The 20,379-nt window shown below is 36.0% G+C and overlaps 1 protein-coding gene across 3 annotated transcripts in view; it reads left to right on the forward strand.

The window, feature by feature from the left end:
* The window catches only part of TRPS1 (transcriptional repressor GATA binding 1), a 258,443-nt gene that overhangs the window by 229,830 nt on the left and 8,234 nt on the right, over positions 1-20,379 (forward strand). For all 3 annotated transcript variants that reach the window (XM_030303784.2, XM_030303780.1, XM_030303782.1), the window contains one exon: positions 18,588-18,710. In XM_030303784.2, the coding sequence (XP_030159644.1) occupies positions 18,588-18,710 (123 nt within the window). The remainder of the gene's footprint in view (positions 1-18,587; positions 18,711-20,379) is intronic.

Raw genomic sequence — 20,379 nt, forward strand, 5'->3', positions numbered from 1 at the left:
TCAAATGTAATCAACGGTACTGTCAGCACAGATGCTTTACTTACTAAAGGATCCCTCTGCTGGACAGATACATACAGGAGATTGTGTGTGTGTGTGTGTGTGTGTTGTGTGTGTGTGTGTGTGTGTGTGTGGAGAAATATATTGATTTTTTTAATATCTTGCCTCTGATAACAGTCCTTAGTTTTCTCTTAAAAATCGATACCTTCTTCACTTTCATTTCATCTAGTTCAGATGAAGCTGATTTTGCCCCAGAGTCAGAACTTAAGTGTGTGCCTTTGTTTTCTGTTACACAAACTGGGAGCTTATGAGAAATACTGAATCTCAGATCCCATCTGAGACCTACTAAATAAAAATCTTCATTTTGATAGTATCACCAATAATTTGTAACTCACATTAGAGAAACTACTATAGACCTGATAAACCAATCCAGACATTCTATATGGTCCCATCTGGCCATAGTAGGACAGGGACATGACCTGAGTTAGGCCACCAAGGTCCTATGTGAAGACATTGTGTTGAGCTATCAAGAAAGAGGACTCAGTGTTATTACCCCCGCCCTCACTTGTTCAATCAAGTATATGGTGCTAGATGTCCAACCGCCATTTTGCCATCTAAGGAGAAGATATGTGGGTGAGATTGTAGTCAGAACAGAGGGAACGTATTCCAGAGGGAGAGAAACTGTGCTCTCATGATATCATTTGAATCTTGGTTAAACGGTGCCTAAAGTCAGAGTGTTTCCTGGTTTTTCAGTTGTAGGAGTCAGATTTGTCTTCATATTAATCTAGTTTGGGTTGTATTTTCTGACACAAGCAATGGAAAGAAACTAAAAGTCACAGTGACAAGTAATGATTGAAAGTGCATTTGAGTCCTGCCACCTACTTGCATGGGTTCCTTAGCTGAGTGTGCGTGTGTGTGTGTGTGTGTGTGTGAGAGAGAGAGAGAGTGAGCGAGTATGCATGTGTGTGTGTGTTTCACATTTCTCATTTGTTATAGCATTTAAAAGCAGAGGAATCATAAAAATCTTAGGATTTAGACATGTCTGCTTTCTTGCATCATTCTCTTAATTGCTTCATGTATATTTACCTTACCTCCCCTCAAAATTATAAACACTTCAAAGGCACTGAACTTTCCTTACATGAGGTGATAATTTAAAGTAATAAGACGTTTATAAATAAACATACCAGAACTTATTACCAAGTGAGTGTAGACTTTCAAAACCACCACCTGAGGAAGCTGCCAATTTATTCAGGTTTTGCTGACTTTGGAGAGAACATTGTTATCAGGCTTTAGAATAATGATCAGCACCAGTTTTTGAGCAGTGAGATCATGCCGGTGATTTGCTAGTTACATCTTTTACTCAAAGTGACACAGGTGAGCCCTGTTCAGTCCCGATTGACTAACCATCAGCCCCAAGTCCCCCGGAAGCCCCAAATCCACCAGGTGCCCCAGCCGCTCCTGAGCACTCCCTGGGAGCTATGCCGCCCAGCAGCAAAGGGTAGCACCTGGCCTCCTGGGGGGTCCTGAAGTCTGCTCCTGAACAAGAGCCGGTGCTGGTCTGGAGTCCTGTCAGTCATTGTCCACGCCATACTGGTTGGTCATATATGTTGTCACCTTTGGGTACCACCAAAGGTGGTTCTGCCATTTTACTCATCAGTGTTACTCTGAAGAAATGTTGTTTTCTTTCAGAAATGAGATCTGCTCTCCAGAAAAGTAGATTTTCCATCACTGAGCGGACCAATATAATGAATGTTACAAATATATACCTCTGAGAAACTTTGGAAGACCTGTGAGTTTAGACTCAGAGGTCTTGTCATCTATGTATAATAGCAGGTGATTAGCAATTGTATTAAAAAATTATAGATGTGGAACCTATAATCGCTAAGTAAGAGCGTGTTTCTTACACTCTTCGGTGGGTTGTAGTGACTCGAGGTTTTGATTTTGTGGGAAGCAGAGAATTTTCATCTCTGTTCGTTAAAGAGGAAAAGAGACTGAGTTTATAAGGCAGTGAATTCCTAAGGGAGAAAATCCTTCCTTTATTGATTAAATATCAGGCATTTAGGTTATAAGGGTTTTTTTTTTTCCTTTCCTGTCTATTTCTGCAAGCCAAGAAGATTTCAACAGGTAATAAACATTCAAAGAAATAAAGGGGTGGAGAAGGCTGTGTGTTGGTTGCTAAGGAAAATCTAAATCAACTTAGAAGGAAGCTAAAGGCAACCCGTGTTTATGGCTTGGACGAAAATGAATTTTAATTATAGTTCTAATGGAAAACTATACCAGTATTGCTAAATTAAAAATTATATATTTATCTAATAATAAAAGCAAGTCCAATCATTTATAAGCTATATGAGCTGAAAAATATATTCTGAAAATAATGATTTTTGTTAATTTATGACTATTGGAGCAAAACTTCTCTGCTAATGTTCAGGGATTCCACTACAACAGCATACTGCATTGCAAAATTAGGTCAAAGAATGGATCAGCCTATAGAAACCCCTCTGTTGAACAGTCTTCAGAATTTTTTGAAATCAGAATTTCAGAACTAGAAGAAGAGCAAATATTTTTGAAATTTTATTATATCTCAGACTACCAATATTACATGCCCCATCACAGGTTTGTCTAAAATTTTTTTTTAATAAAAATAAACCATTTAGAATCACCCACATAAAATGTGTGTGTGTGTGTGTGTGTGTGTGTGTGTGTGTGTGTGTGTGTGAAGCTGAGTGTGAATATGTATCTCCTGGGTTCATTATTGTGCCATGTACGGACATTCCGATGATCAAATACTAAGAGCAATAGAAGATCCAGTAATCATTTTTAAATAATCCTAAATCTACTCAAGTTGAAAAGATTCCTGACAGCAGGAGCTTTAAACAGCTGCCCTGAGCAAAATAGACACTGCTTTCTTTTAAAGTTGAAAAGGAGAAAGGTAACAATTATCCCGGAGACACTGGAAACAGAGTTGTCTGATTTTTTTTTCCAAATGCCTTAACTTCTTGTAAAAGTAACAGTGTGCTTGGGTTGTGTTAGACAATGGTCGACCTGTCAGAAGCAGCAATCAGATAAACAGATAGTTAACATAATAAAAATATAATTGAAATTAAGAATAGCTTCATATATGCTTTTAATACTGTGCTACAATTTATTATTTGTCTGAAGTAACTTACAGAGTAAGTCAAGATGCCATGTGGAGCCAAGGTAGAAAAATAACACTAAAGCCTAAGTACCTCTGCAAGATTAAACTTGATACAGAATTGAGTAAGGGTAGAAGCTGTGATTATTAAACATGTGTTGTTCCCCCTTCCTACTTCATCTATAAATCCAGTGTTTCTTTTTATCAAGAGGATTCTGAGTGAGACCAGTATTCCGGTTAATCAAACTATTTATTTAGTTGCCATATTAAATATAATCTATCTCGAGGTATTTTTAGCATAGATTAAAATTCCCAATGTGCCTTCAAGTTATTTGCCCTGTAAGAAATTGAGAAAACTTTTTTCCTGAAATTGCCTAACTTCATCTTGATTTATACTTAGTTTTAAAAAGTAAAATTCTGGAGAGAGCCTTGCTAACAAGACTGGGAACATCCTGCAATTTGCAATGAGCACATAAGGGCCTCCACTCAGTGGTAAGGAGTTTGAAGATCAGAACATTCAAATGAATTTCTTCTCCATTTTAATAATCGTTATCTCCTTATGTTAATGAACTCAATTCATAGTGATTATTTTTAAATTCTCTGTATGTCATTTATCTAACTGGCCACAAATGTTTGTAATACTTCAGTGTTCTCTGAGTTTCAAAATGACTCCCTCGGACAGGAACTCACATTATTTTTCCATGTCTGATCCATCCCTTCCCCCACCGTTACCAAAGAATACTCATGTTTTAGTAAATTAGTCTATTTTCATGCTTTAAAAAAAAAAAGTCAAGTTCAAGAAAGAATAGCACAGCTGTTCAAGATGTCATATCTTATAAAACAAATCTATTAGGAAGGTCAAATCCTGGAAAGGGTCAAGTTAATGGTATAAGTGGAATAATTTGGTCATTTTCTGAAATTTGTAAACCTACAAACATAAAAGCCCTGCATTAGATTGGCTAATTAGCCAAACCTCTGCTAATGGTGATTTTCTTCTTTAAAAGTTAGGACTTTTATGTTTAAGGTTCTCTTTACTCTTAACTCTTTTTTTTTTTTTTTTTGGTAAATGTGAATTGCTTAGAGTTTTAGTGTGGTACCAATCAGTCTGTTCTGTTTATTTGTGAATTATTGCCTTCATTTGGGATGAGTTTAAAGGAGGATGACTATTTCCATTTTTATTTTGCCAAAGAAATATACATGTGGGCACACTAAGTATATACATACATATGTGCAATTAGTGAAATAAAATGTTGGAAAATAGATAGAAAAAGAGGGATGATTTAAGTCAGATCTCACTCCTTAACCTGTCCTTCAGGGAGTACACAATTTTTGGAGCATGTAAAATCTGCAAATGGTTTTTAATTGTATGTAAATTATTCATTCTTCGTGAAATGCTACTTGCTGGCTTAAGTTTCATTGATTGATTGATTCTGTCATTACACGTTTTATATCTACTTTTTCATTAGAGGTATTTTCTAGTCAGATATAACCTTTAAGGAAGAAGTATAGCTTTTTGTTTTTTTTAAAGTAAACGTCTTAAAATACAATACTATCCCCCTGAATTTTTTAAATTATTAAACTGGAGGACCTAGAAGCCACTTTTTTTTAAAGAAATGTGCATGCATATGTGCATATACTTAATTTAAATGTATGTTTGTGTGCATGTGGATGTATTATGTGTGTGTATATATATATTTTTAATAAAATAAAAAATGTCAAATTCCAAATGTTTGCTTATGGATATAAATTTACAGCCAGCACCAAAAATTAATTCTTGTACAAAGGCTTCTAAGTCTTGATCTATATAAATCTATGGGAATCAACATTCTATATAGTCTATGAATTAAATAGCCATTGTCATTTTTTATGATAACATTAATCTATGTGATCACACTATATGAAAAGAAAAAAAAACTAGCTAGAATGAGTAATACTCATAAAGGAACTTGACCTACCAACATTCCTTTATGTTCTAGAAAATTCCAAAGCATACTGATTCCTTCTCTAGTTTCCACTTACGTTTTAGGATGAGACATGTATCTTTGATAGACTCATGAATCTCATGGAAATAAAAAAGTCAACACCAAACTTATTTATGTAATGAAATCCTTAAAAGTCTTTTGGGACACAGTCAAAAAAACAAAGAATAGAAGAGAGACAGAAAATAGAGAGATATTCATAATTGATGGGTTAGATTTTAAGACAGTCACCTACATGTGAGAGTTTAGGATCACTATTCATACTTCATGTTGCAAAAATAAAATAAATATGAGCTTCTTTGCTTAAGTTTTATATATATGTGAGTAAAAATGTAGCTATAAATAATTGAATTATATGTGTGTATATATGTGCCAAAATCTTATTTTGTTACTCAGTATCCTCTAAAATGTAATATCTATTGATACTCAGTATCTTCTGAAATTAAGAGCAAAAGGATGAATTGAATGCTCATTGAGTTCCTGATATAGGTTAAGCACAGCATTCAGTATTCTCTATACATACGTGAATTAAGAGGACTCTAACATAGTAATAGAAGCAAATCACAAGTTATTAATATCTTATTCTCCACCTATTAAAACCAATAATTATTAGGCTGACATATAAGACACTGTCCTAGCTAGTCTGTTGCTTCATTTCATTTTTAGTCTTTTGTACATGTAGTTAGTTATGTTTATTCTCCTCTCTCCAGGAAACTCACAGTTTTTTCTCTTTAATTTAACGTCATTGGTATTTTAGCCCTTTATAAAATGTGATATTGTTTTAATAAAAATAAAAGCAACTAGCAACATTTCACTACGTCAGTGCTGAAATGTTGCAATGGATTCATTTGTGTGTATCCATACACAAGTATACACATCAACATATGCCGTATCTACTAGTTTTGCAGATTGCTCAGAAGCTTAAGCAAAGTCCATTTCTTTCCCGCCCCCCTGTCATATACTATATAGTCTAAAAAGTGTACATAACTTTTTCATTTTATTTTGCATTTCACGAAAGGGAAACTGTTTTCAGTCCAAGTCCTATTTTTTTGTAATGATGACTGCCATACAGATTTCATGAATAAAGCTTCACTTCAAGTATAACCTGGTGATCATAGCATGTATGTATGTATACACATATGTATATTTTAACACAATGTCTGTTTATTGAAATTAGCAGAATCCTCTCTTCGGATAGAGGTCAGTTCACTTCGGCTGTTATTAATTAGATCCCTACTATGTGCAGTGCACTGATAATGTAAAGATTAAAAGAAAAATAGGCCCTTTCTTTAATAGCCCTGGTCCTCTGGGAGCGACTTACATATGTAAATAATTGGAATCCAGCATTCTATCTCCTATACCTAAATGCGGAGAAAGCAGAGCCATTTGATGATTTAAGAGAATTTAATAGATGAGAAGCTAAGGTAGAATTGGCATTCTGATGTTCCAAAGCTGATTACACACTGACAGCAAAATACCTCTTAAGAAAAAGAGTAGTTTTGATATATTTTGGGTAAATTTGTAAATGTGGAATAGCACAGGAAACAGACTAAATCATTTTTTGGGTCTCTTTCTTTCTTTTGTGTGTGCTTTTAATTTCACCTTCTCTGTAAATCTTTTTCTGAAATATTTTTAAGAACTTAGTAATTGCTGGTGGTTTTTTTTTTTTTTTCATTCATATCATTCCCACAATAGGGAGAAATGTTGTTTCTTAGAGGCAGATCGCTTTAAAAATTAATTTGGGGTAATTTCTTTACTGTATTTGCTACTTCTGCAAAGATCGTGAACAGTTTAATAATGTTTGTCTAGGGAAAAAATAGTGCTAACAGAAGAATAAAGCATGAGTGCAGGGGAAAATAAAGTCTTAGTAAAGTTAGATGCTGTGTTTTATTTTCAAAGCCCCTCTCGTGAAATACAATCTCACTCGCCAGGAGTTTTGTGTCTTAGGATGTGCTGCTTCCAGGCCTCAGTATTGGTTTCCTGATACTTACTCCGTGTACAGACTGTTACAGTACAAAATGATTTTAACTGTTGCTTCTGGTAGGAGTGACTGAGGGGTCGTCTCGAGAGTGCTTGATGCGATGAGGTAGTTCTTGCTTTGGTCTGTGATACAGTGTGATTAACAAACTCCAGATCACACAGAGAACTGGGTCCGAGGAAGGTGATTAAGTGCAGTTCCTCCTCAAGACGATGTATTGCCTTGCGCTGATATGGTAGGACTGGAGGGGAAATATATATAAAAGCAAAGACAATCATTGCTTTCTTCTTGAGCAGCTGCAGCCAGTCCCACTAATGGACGTGCAAAAGCAGAAACTGGCAGCACAAGGTATGTGTTCGTTTTTACAGATGGTACTGCAGACAAGTTGGTAATGGAAAAGGAAGTCATGTACGTGAGCTATTTGAATGCGGGGTGGGGGCGGGTGACAGAGGGCCAGCCTATCAGAGTACTTCCCTGTGTAATGGACTGTGTGAATTACTGAAGAAGCAGTTTTCCCGTGAAAGATTTCAGTTATTATAAAATTACATCATTATTGTTAAGGAAATTCATAATTTCAACTTGTCGTTTTAAAATAATGTTATTAAAACTTTAAAACTCAGCTTAGATTTCCCCGTCTGCACAGTGCCTCTGTAATGAAATTACCTGCTCGAGCTTGGTTTTACCCATAGCAGTTACAGAGTTCTCATTTGAAGATACATCTTCGATTGAACCATTGACATAACATACTAGGCATTTATTGTAACCATTGGAAAGGTGTATTAAAATACCTATAATTTCATGTGTCCCAAGGAATTACAAACCTGTGTAAAAATGAGGTAACATTTTAAAAGAATTATTTATAGATTCAAAAATTAAATGAAGTTCAGGTTCATTTTTCTTAGTCCCCCCCCCCCCCCCCCCCCCCTCCGTGTATTTAAATCCTAGAGGATGCAATAATACAAGTATTTCCAATATAGGCTTATCAAGTATTTAGTCCAAATTGCATATTTGGTGTCAGAGTCTCTTATTGACACACATTTGCAGATCTTTAACTTGGTTCTTAATTGTTTCAAACTTCAATATATTTAACTGTATTTCCATAATTTGTATGCTGTTAAGGGGAAATAAGCAGCAATCGCTGTCCTTCTGCTGAGCAGACTACATGCTATGTTTTAACATCTGACCTGTACTGTATCCTCTCAACTTGATAGCCTGTAAAAAGTGTTTAGAGTTCAGAATATTTTGGTCTCAGCTGCTCTGTAATGAAATGGAAACTCTATCACACATGGAGAGTATCAAAGTCAACTCCATAGGTTGATGAATAACATATACTTATATATATATATATATATATATATATATATATATGTACTATATGTGTGTACACACACACATATACACATATATACATATATATGTACATATACATATATATGTACATATATATGTACATATACATATATATGTACATATATATGTATATATATAAAATAAGGGAACTATTTAAGGGGAAATAATTACAAATATTTTCATATTATCCAAATCTGAGCAATTTATTAAAATAACCTCATCTTTCAGAATTGGCAGTGTTTTTTATTGAATACTGATGATACCACACATTGCAAAAGGTCTCTGCCAGGGAACATACAAGTATATAAAGTAAATCTAGTAAATTGTTATCTGAACATATGTGTTTACAGAACTTGTCAAAACCCAGCGTCATTTTTCCTGCCCTATCTCTAGCCAAGACTAATGCAAAAACAGTGATTCTAGTTCACAGCTGTCCTCCCTTGTAACTGGCATTATTAGGAGCTAAGTCAATGGTGTCGACTCATTTCTGCTTTTAAGTGGAGGCTTATTTTACATACATTTTTTTTGCCTTTTTTTTTTTTTTTTTGAGATGGCAGGATTAAAACATGTGTACTATATCCATCCCCCTTCCCTACCACTACCTCTCCACCAGCCAAATGCTGTGCTCCTCTGGCTATGACTGTATTTATCAACCTCAAAACAGATCGTTGCCATATCTGATCAAGGATGAGTCATTTCTTTCTGGTACTTCAAAACTTGCATAATTTCAATCAGCTGTTATAGGGTGGTTTGAAGAGGTAAGTGTTCTTCAAAGCCAAGTTATGGTGAAATATTTTTGGTAAAAATTCCCCAATCACCTTTTTAGTACTAGGGCCTGAAACATAGTTAAGAACTGTGGCTCTTAAGTGAGGGAGACCTGGGTTTGTATCTTAGCCCTACCACTTATCAACTGAGAAGACCTTGCTAGGGCCTCAGTTTTCTCACCTGTAAAGTGGAGGGAATAATAATAACAGTAATAACAACAACAACAATAATAATAATACCTGTCTCTTAGGATTTTTGTGAACTAAGCCTAAAGTATATAATCCTACACGTAGTAAGTCTTGAGAAATCTTAGATGTGTGATGGTGATTATTAAAGAAGGAACAAGGGAGCCTGAGTGGCTCAGTCACTTAAGTGTCTGACTCTTGATCTTAGCTCAGGTCATGGTCTCAGGGTCATGAGTTCAAGCCCCATTTTGGGCTCCACACTGGGCGTGGAGCCCACTTTAAAAAAAAAAACGGAAGGGACAAAAAGTAGTCAAGCAAGAGAGTTCTATAGATAATTGATTCAGAAATGGTTTCTAGAATACAATGTTGTGTTTTTAACTAGACTTAGAGACTACGATGGATTTTTTGACACTAGATAAGTCGACCATTCCCAATCTTTTCACCTCATCAACTAAAGTGGGAGAATAATAATATTAATAATTAAATTATTAATTCAAATTATAATAATTATAATTGTTTTATATTATTAAATTATAATTATTATAATTATAATATTATATTATTATCAAATTGTAATATAACTATAATTATTAAATTATAGGTTTTATTAATTTATAATGTTAAATTGTAATAATTTTAAATATTTAAATATTAATTATTAAATTTAAATAAATATTATTTAATAATGATTATTTAAGTATTGATTATAATAATAACTTATTATTAATAATATGGTGGGAGAATAATAATACCTGGTAATTCATTTTGATCTAAACTTGGATAATATATATTAGAAGTTCTTAACCTTCGGATCTACAGGCATTCAGATCCATATGAAATCTTTGGATACATTTTGTGAAGGACATTCTTTTGAACAGCCTGAAGTTATTTTACGAACAGTTGACATATTTTTTTCTGGGGAAAGTGTCATAAATTTTATCAAAAGAATGTTAGGAACCATTGAAGAACCATGTGAATGCCGTGAGGATGGAAACACTTTATGGACCAGTTATTATCTGTTAGCTAATATGAAAGGAATTCCTTTTTTTAAAGATTGTATCTTATTTTTTTTAAGTAATCTCTACACCCAACATGGGACTCGAACTTACAACCGTGAGATCAAGAGTCACGTGCTCCACTGACTGAGCCAGCCAGGCACTCTAAGAAAAGAATTCCTGATTATTACGTGGTATTTTCTGTTTCTTTCAAAATAACCATCATCATCATCATTACCTATTATAAAGGCAACGCCACATAAGTAATACATAAAATAACTCTATTTGTGTTTTTATTTAAGCGCATGGAAGGTGAACCCTTGCACTTTAGGTTTATTCTACAACAGATTTCTTCTGTATCATGATCATTTAAGATTTTTATTTTTTATAGTGTGAATAATTTCCATAATAAATGTGTTTATAAAATATATTTACATAAAATGTACAATAAATTTATTAAAACAGGATCAACTATATTCTCACACTGAAGTTTGCTGAAGAGGTGCTAAAATTGTTTAACTGTGCCTCCCTCCAGAAATCCTTTTTTCTTCCTTTTCAGTGTCAGATGTTGGCACTGGCATGGAAGAAAGTCCCTGTGGAGAAACTCTCCAATGACTGTTGTAGCTGAAGGTGAAAACGGATCCGTGGTGGCAGAAATAGAAGTAGTGAAAGACTTGAGTAGTTCTTTTGACAATAATGACTTTCACGTGGAATGAAAAAAGACAGTGCAGACATAAATTTTCAACCACAGTTTGAGCTGTCTAAATACATATTGCTGTAAAGGCAGAACACTATTACAGAAACAATGTGGGTAGAACTCCAAAGATCTCAGTTTTTCTAGTCCTGGTTCTTAATTTTTTAAAGTAAGTTTATTTTTGACAAAGAGAGAGAAAGAAAGAGAGAAAGAGAAAAGGCAAGCCAGGGAGGGTCAGAGAGAGAGAGAGAGAGAGAGAATCCCAAGCAGGCTCCACACTGTCAGGACAGAGCCTAATGCGGGGCTCAATCTCAATCTGAGATCATGACCTGAGCGGAAACCGGGAATCAGACGTTTAACCAACTGAGCCACCCAGGCGCCCCTCTGGTCCTGGTTCTTTATGTAATTTGGGTATGACACTGGATATTTGGTTGCTCATTTATCAAATACGGGATAAGTCAAAAAATGGAGATGGAGTCCTTCAAACCTTTGTAATGGGTTCTGTGTGTGTGTGTGTGACAAATTTCTAAATTACGCAGATGAACAATTTGAAGTGTGGGATATACATGGAAAAATCTTGATTTTTCTGCTCTCTACACCAATTGCATCTCAGAAGAAATGGAGCTAATGTGTTTGGCACACCAGCATTTCTTGATACCTGGGGCAGCTCCCACATGGTGATGTGTCAGTGCGATCAGTCTTAGGCACATTCATACCTGGATACAGTGCATGATTGCTCGAGTATGGATTGCCTCATGTCCTGGAACAGAGGCATGTTCTACTGCTCCTGGCCAGGGATGTGAGCTTAGTTTACACTGGTCTCCATTATCATTGCTGATGTGTTGAGGAAGTGAATTTAATAAGCAGGGTAAACAGGTTTTGTTTCCAAATTCTGAGATAGGATGATTGTAAGATGGGTGCTTGGCTGAACCTTGTAGAGTCTCTTCAGTTTTCTGGCAAGAAATCTGAGGGCAAAGAGGGCTGTTTTAAATCAGGTAGAGACTTGCTGTGCAACCCATTTCAGCTGCACAATTCTTCACAATTCTTTTTAGAACAAAAGTCAGTCAAGATACTGATAACTATTGCTTTGTGTCGGCAGCGTTCTTTCCCTGCTCTTGCTAAAACATTGGGTTGCCTGTGCTTTGGGTAAAATTCTGGCTATTAATTTAAAGGTGTTTGTTGCAAGCCACCATCTGTGTTTAAGTGGTTTTAGGTACTGCGTTCTGTGCATTCTGTAGGGTCTACTGATATGTAGTCAACAGCTGGTGAATCCTCTCTTGGGGAAGATTAGAAGGAGGAAGAGGTGGCCGTCTGTGTCACCAAGTGGTAATAACAGTGATGATGACTAAAATAGTAGTCATCGTTTATTCATAATTATTGAATGTCAACTAGATACATGATAATAATAAATACATTATTTAACATATCAACTTTTTGGTAGTTCATAAGGTAATGTTATTGATTATTATCCTATTATTACAGGGTATTATTCCTTATGGGATAATAAACAAGTATCAACTTGTTTCTGAAATGACTAGACTATTACCCATTTTTGTAAAGGAGCACAGAGAGTAACCTCTCTGATTAGTAGATAACTTTCAGCCTTTAAATGAGATTTATTGGAGTGCCTGGCTGGCTCAGGTGAGGGAGCATGTGGCTCTTGATCGTGGGGTTGTAAGTGCAAGCTCCATGTTGGATGTAGAGACTATGTAAAAATAAAAATCTTTAGATAGATAGATAGATAGATAGATAGATAGATAGATAAAGGTTTACTGATAGAATGTACTTTGGTTTCTTCAGAAAAGTTTACATATAATTTCCATAAATTAACAATTTTTTAGCACATTCTACTGGAAACCCAGAGAGATGACAGGCCATATTTGTCACATACATCACTGTAACCCCCATTTGTAACATAGTGCCAGGCACATGGTGGACATTCAGTAATTATCCTAAGCTGATTTAATTTAGCATTGAAATTTTATTGCTACAAAATTGTACCAAAAGTTTCTCTTATAGCCATTTGTACATGTCCCTAAAATGAAATTCACAAAAGATTCTTGATATAATAGAATAAACACAGAAATTATTTAAAGAGTTAAAAAATATTTGAGGTATATCTGCACTAACAGCATGTATATTAAATTTCAGATTGATTTGATTTAAAATAGCTAAGATGTAAACCATAAAAAATGTGAGTAAATACTCGGCTTATCAAAGCTCGTTACGTAATTACATGGTTTCAGAATAGTTCTTATTCATAGAGCACTAATATAAAGGACCATTTCTGCACAAATTCTTTCACCGATGGAGACTTTAATATCTTGAAACAAATATGCATGTCTTTAAATATTAAGCCACTTGAATGAATAATTTAGTCAATTAATATTTCTTATTAATCAAATGAAATCAATTCTTTGTTAATGGAACTTGAAAACCTTAATGTTTGTTTTTGGCTGATTTTCAAATAATAATATGAGCAATAACAACAGCTAAACCAATTTAAAACTTTTCATTTTTTTCTTAAGTCACATCTGGGCTTAGTAACCAACACTTGTACCAAGTCTCAACCCACTGATATATAACTGACTAATGAATTAAGCCCCCCTAAAAGCAAAACTTGAATCAGAAGCTTTCAGAAAAATTTAATGACAGTGATACCACACAGTGGTTAGCTGTGAACCTATATTAAATTTTTTGTTCGTTTGTTTATTTGTTTGATTAGTTATTTTCTCCTTTATACTTCTTGGTGCACTTCAAAGCAGGAAAAATAATTATGTTGGATTTAAACTGTACTTATATTAAAAGATGGGTGTGTCATTTTCTATTTCAAATCCTAACATGAATGGTTGTCCAAATTCATCATCTAAATTGCTGTTGTGAAAGTCAATATTGTGGTCATAATACATTGAAACAAGTGATCCCGAAGAATTCTCAGTAATTATCACTGAAAAGCATTTGCTAGGCCAGTCATTGGGCTAGCCTCAAAAGTCCTTAAAATTAACTGTTTCTGTCATCATCCTTCCTTTATCACACAGGAAACTATCAGCCAACAGAAATTATATAAAGGCAACACAAATGTGATTGAAAAGTTATAGGCAAACTATAAAACTTGAAGTTAAAAAAAAAGTTCCTCAGATTGTTGATTCTAGAATTTTCTCTTCAGAAATTTTCAGTTGAGGTGACTTTCTTATTGATACGGGTTTGGGGCCCACCTTCCTTCACTCTTTACTTCAGTTCAGCCCACAAAGAAGTAGAAGAGGCACTTAGAGAAAGCCAAGGGCAGAGAATGTGTGGCTCCCGTGGCTTTAGGTATACAATAGTGCAGCTTCCCCTCGGCCTGAGAGGAGGGGAAGAATCTTGCTAAATACGTCCCTCAGGTACACCACTGGTGTCATCCCCTAGCTACGGATTCCTCTCATGTCTTCTCCACAATTGACCTTATGGGACTTGATTCTCCTCTCTCCTGAATAATGTCATGGAGGTATAAGTTATTATTAATTCCTAAAAACAGCTTGTAGAAAAGGAGAAGTAATATTATTATTTACACACACACATGCACATATAGAGCCATCAGCAACATATGACCATAGTGATTTATATAAAGGAGAGTTGGAGCCTTGTTCTACCTGATTTTGTATCCTCAGGACCTCGCAAGTACCTGGCTTAGACTATTCCTCAAAAATAAGTGTGAAGTGTAGGATTGGAAAATTAATTCTCTTGATTTTTCTTTTCTGCAACATCATTAGTCATCTCTGCCGAACTGGAGGTAAATTTGTCAATTCAAATGGGAGACATTTAAAAGAAATATTTTTTAAAAACATTTTTTTTCAAAATAGGAGTGATAAAAAGTGATAAAAAAATAATAGCAGGTAAGATTCATTTCTCTTCCTTTCCTTTCCTTTCCTTTCCTTTCCTTTCCTTTCCTTTCCTTTCCTTCCCTTCCCTTTCCCTTTCCCTTTCCCTTTCCCTTTCCCTTTCCCTTTCCCTTTCCCTTTCCCTTTCCCTTTCCCTTTCCCTTTCCCTTTCCCTTTCCCTCCCCTCCCCTCCCCTCCCCTCTCCTCACCTCTCCCCTCCTTACCTCTCCTCTCTCCTGTTCTTTTAATTCCAGTAGATTATTTTCAACTTATTAATGTTGAGCCTCTCAAGACAGAGCACTGTTCTAGGTGCTTATTACTTAGAATATTTGATGACTGTTAGGAGCCACGACTTCTGTCCTTAACAAACATAGTACAAAGGAGAATGGCAAAATATTTTAAAACTCTGTCATGCATGATATACTATGAATGAAATAAAGTCTTCAGTGCCTTTCTTTCCCTTTAACAAGGCCACGCTTGTTCCTAAAAAGTGGGGCAAGAGAGATTTCTATTCTGCCTTCCTTTGGCAACAGACTGCTTCTCTACATTTGGTTGGGCTAAGGATGTTGATAACTTCAAAAAGATGCTTTTTTGTGTCCACCCAGGTTACATTACATGCAGAGGGACCATGTCAGAGCTCTCATCAATGTTATGGTTCAGAGAGGTGTGGAACAGAGATAGCTGTGATCACACAGCTAAGGATACTGTCCACTTATCCCACATTCTCTGCTGCCTCCAGAAATTCCAAGTGCACCAAAAATAAGGTTGTATAGTGCTTACCAAAGGGATAAATTTGTGTAGATGGGAGATAATATGTGAAGTATTTCTCACCTCCCTCCTACTTTCCACCCCCACACAAGTATGCTCCTATTGAATTCTAGGTGTGAACACCTAGATATTTCACTCTGACTCAACTTTCCATTCTCATATTTGATAAGATTGACACAAATGAAATGCATTTGATAATATCCAACTATAGATCTTAAGCATCTCTAAAATGGTCAATAAGTAGATTAAGGAGATGAAAACAAAACTAAAAAAGTATTTTTCTCTTACAAAAATATAATTGAATCCCTTTGACAAAGAGCTACCTTACTGGGTATTTGCTGTGTCCCTGGCACTGTTTTAATTGCATCCATTTGCCCACATCCTATAGAGGCTCACACTTTAAAGATGGGGAAATTGAAGCTTTGCGAGGTTAAGTGACTTGCCTAAAGTTGCACCTGGAAAAAGGCAGAAACATGTTTTGAATGCAAGTAGTCTGACTCCTAAATCTGATTTTTAACCTCCATGCTATACTGACTCTGGGTAAATGAATCCAGAATACCCCTGATGTCTTTAAAATAAGGTATAGTTTTCCTAAAATATACCTCTTTAGTCGAGCGTAAGTGCTCCTTAAAGCAAGATATGCTCATGGAAACCAGTGCTGTAATTTTAGGACTTTCCCTCTAACTAATGAAGGGCATTTTCTTTGCAAGAGAATTAAGCACAAAATTGTGCAAGGATTGAAACGCGCTCTGAAACCAGGATTACACCCACTTTGGCATGCTGTGTCAAGCACCCAGGGCATAAGGAAAGAAAAGCAGGCTGGAGTGAATGGTTACACATTCAAATTTGAGCCTCAGCCATATATGTGGGTTAGTTTCCAAATGGACATTTACATTGCCTTTATGTGGATCAAGTTGGTGTTTATTTGCCAAACGTGTTATTTAGATCTAGGAAAAAGATGGCATGGCCCCAGGGGAAGTTTCACAATTATACCCTAACTAGGCTCCCCAACCTACTTCAGATAAAAGGGGCCCCAGAATGTTTGATAAACATAGCATCTAATAGTTCATTCATTTTCAGAAGGGAGCAGTCTCTACTTTTGCAGTAGGTCCCATCTGGGACTTGCGGACTGACACCCAACATTTGTCGTCTCTCTAACCGTGATGTGTTCCTGGTCCTGACTTGGGTGGAGAGGGAGGAAAAGGGGAGCAAGCGATTATCTTTGTGAAAAATCTAGCTTTTATTACATCACCTAAAGTAGCACAACCTGCTACACTAATGAAATCGTGTTCTTGGTTGAAAAGGGCAATTGTTAGCCTGACTTTGTGCACACTAAAAACATTCCCCCAATCTTGTTAAATTATTGCTCTCATTTCAGATTTTTATAGCTGTGCAGCTTACCAGCCCTCATTTCTTTACGTTTCATTCATTTTCCTTGTATTGATGATTAATGGAGGATGTCGAATGTTAGAGTGAGCAGGCATCAGCAATTGCAAGATCATAATTAGTTTAGCTGACGAGGGCCTCTGATAGCACTTGCATCTGGATGGAAAAATTACCCTATAGGGAACTGGCTGCTCACCAGGTCTTTTTAGTGATACATTGTGAAACACCCGATGAATCAAATGCCCTTTCAATGCCAAGAAAGTGTTCCAGTCTTGAAGCCAAAATTATGTCTGCAGAAAGCTTTCCATTTGAAATGTATCAGAGTACAATTATAACCATTGTATTTTCTTGGCAAGAATACCACTCGTCTACAGTATGGACTCAAGTTAAATAAATTGCCTAAATTTTATGAATCCCTGAAATTTTGACTTATGGTATTTGTAATTCTAAATTTATAACAAAATAGGGTTCCAGCAAGACTTTTTCCACTCCTTATCTAACGTGAATATTTTATCATTAAAGGCTTCACTTCCTAGAGAAAGGAGAGCGAAGTTGCAATTCAGGCTGTCTTTTTTCGTAGCAAGAGCATTTCATTTCCTGCCTGTTCGCGTTTGCGCCTACAAACACAGCCTGACTTTTGTTTCAATGAGTTTAATGGAATCATTACTTGATAGCAAGAATGGAACAAGCAATGCTAATCATCTACGTTTAAATATTCCTAGATTATTTTTGAATCTGGTGATTACGGAATTCAGCCCACTAAAATCAATTTGTATTCGGAAACGCTTGTGATTTCCAAGTCTGAGGCAAATGAAATAAACAGCCATTGATGGGACTATGTTGTCTGGCTTAAGCAGGCACCTCATAAGGGTTCTCAGTAACACTGTACTTCTAGTTGGCACAAGTTTATACTGGTCCCCTCAGCTTTGGGAAGTCGAGGGTGTTCTCTTTCAAAGTTTACAATTGCACACCAAAAACTAGAACTGAGTGTGCTATACTCTCTTCATACTTGCGTTGCATGAATGACATACAAAAAGACACAAATCAGGTTTAATTTTAAACGGTTCGCACGGCACATTTATTATAAGCTGGACTATATGTTAAAGCTCAGGTAGCATGTGGTCCCCCCTTTCTAAAGTGTATTGAACATATTGCCAGGTTCTGTCTTTTGACTTTTGTTTTGACACTTTTAAAAGGTATATTTTAGGGTTCAGCATTTAGGAGCCGTCATTAAAGGCACAAAACCCAAAGTTCAAAAAGTTAAAGCTGTTTCTGTGAAAAGCCTTTGGTGTTGCACACACCTCATCCATCACTGTAGGGTTAATTATAATGAAAATCAGTGGTGCCTATTAAACACAATTGAACCTGACCTCATTATGGGCAGTGTGGTTTTATACTGTCATTGTTGCTAGTCTAAAGACAAAACTCCTGGGTTGATTTGGTCTAACTCCACCGATCATGTGACTCACCTCTGACCTTGTGTTTTTTTCCCTGTTTCAGAGGCGTAGAGGCTCGGGTGTTTTTTGTGCCAATTGCTTGACCACAAAGACCTCTCTCTGGCGAAAGAATGCAAATGGCGGATATGTATGCAACGCGTGTGGCCTCTACCAGAAGCTTCACTCGGTAAGAACTTGTTAGACTGTTTGAGGAAAAGCTTTTTAAAGCAGCCTGGTCTGTGGTGTGATGTGTACCATTCCCTGGCTTGCAATGCCTGCTCCCGCAGAGTTTAATACAGTCACTTTGAGAACACATGTGATTTATGGTGAAATGGCCTTCAGTGTTATGGGGAGATACATTTGAGATCATTAGCGATGCATTATGCTTCTTTTGATATAAAAGAGGAAAATGATTGATTTCTGGGGACTTTTTGTAACAGGTAGTCAAACTAGTGGTTATCAGACTTTGGTGAAATTAGTTTAGGCAGAAAGGAGAAACCTTAAAAGTTCAAAACTACGTAAAAAATGTATACTCGTATAAAATATAGGGCAGGGAAAGGGTGCTTATATTCAGCTTCACTTTAGAATTTGCAGTTGTCATCTTGGCTGCTTTGGGGGCTGGAAGTCAGGCGCGTTCAGAAGAGTGGTTCTGAACTAGGAGCCACCAACACCAGGTAAACCTCTTAGGTTCTTCCGATAGACTTATTCCAGCGAGGCGTCTGAGGGCTTGAACAGCGCACATCCCAGCTAGAGTAAGGTGCGAAGATGCTTTGTGTTTTCAGATCTCTGGCTGACTTCTTTCTGTGCCTCACCGAGGTCCTTCCGGTCCTTTCTTGTCAGATTTTAGTTAGAATTCTAGAATAAAGTTTAAACTCACAAATCCCCCCCTCTATCTGTGTGTGTGACTTCCCGAAGGATTTTTTTTTTTTAGTTTAGAAAGTTTATCTGCTGACAAGAACTGCCTTTAAAAATAGGAATACCCCACTTAGTAAACAGAAATCTATTTCCCTCTGCCTTTTTCATTTTGTTTGGCATTTTACCATAGCTCGTAGCACAGCCAATGAATAAATTACAGCTACAGGGAATACGGTTTTAGACAAAACGTCCTCATAAATGAACCATTGGAAGCACTCTTTAAAAAATGCATGCTGCCAACAATACTAATTGGTGGTAAACTGTAAAACCTTAGTTATTACATATAGCCAGCAGAAAGATTCTCCCCACCACCACCACATCAACTTACTTTTTCTACACCTTCACCATTTAAACACAGCAATAAGCTTTCATTTAATGAGCACTGACATTAATGATTTTAATTGAACTCTGGCCAATCATAGGCCAAGAATTAATTAAACCACTGCTCTTCCAGGTTATGGTAATTTAACAACTATGATATAAAGTAAACTCTTTTTTATAATTATTTTAATATTCATCTCTCCAGAGACAAGATGTGTTCAGTTTTGAGTTTTTTTTTTTAAATCATAAATTTAAGTACATAAAGGTTATGCTCACATCCCATGTCAAAGACTGTTAGAGAAGTTACAAAGATTTTAAAAGGGTACAAATGCAAATTTCCGGTTTCCTTACAAGATATAGATTAAATACTGCATATTTCCGTAATACGAATATGAGCTCTTTAGAAACCTGAACATTCTCAACAAATGAATATGGTATATCCAAGGGATGTGGAATTTTCATCCTGAAACCAGTAATTGAATTGTCAGCAACAAGTGTGTTATCTTTCTTGCCTTCAAAATGCCTCTGTGACAATAGAAACATTCCAAAAAGGATTTAGACCCAGATCTTGTTTAACATGTAAAAGATACTCTCTTGCATTCAAGTGCATTCTTTCTAGG

The sequence above is a fragment of the Lynx canadensis genome, chromosome F2 (assembly GCF_007474595.2).
Source record: "Lynx canadensis isolate LIC74 chromosome F2, mLynCan4.pri.v2, whole genome shotgun sequence".
Classification (NCBI taxonomy): Eukaryota; Metazoa; Chordata; class Mammalia; order Carnivora; family Felidae; genus Lynx; species Lynx canadensis.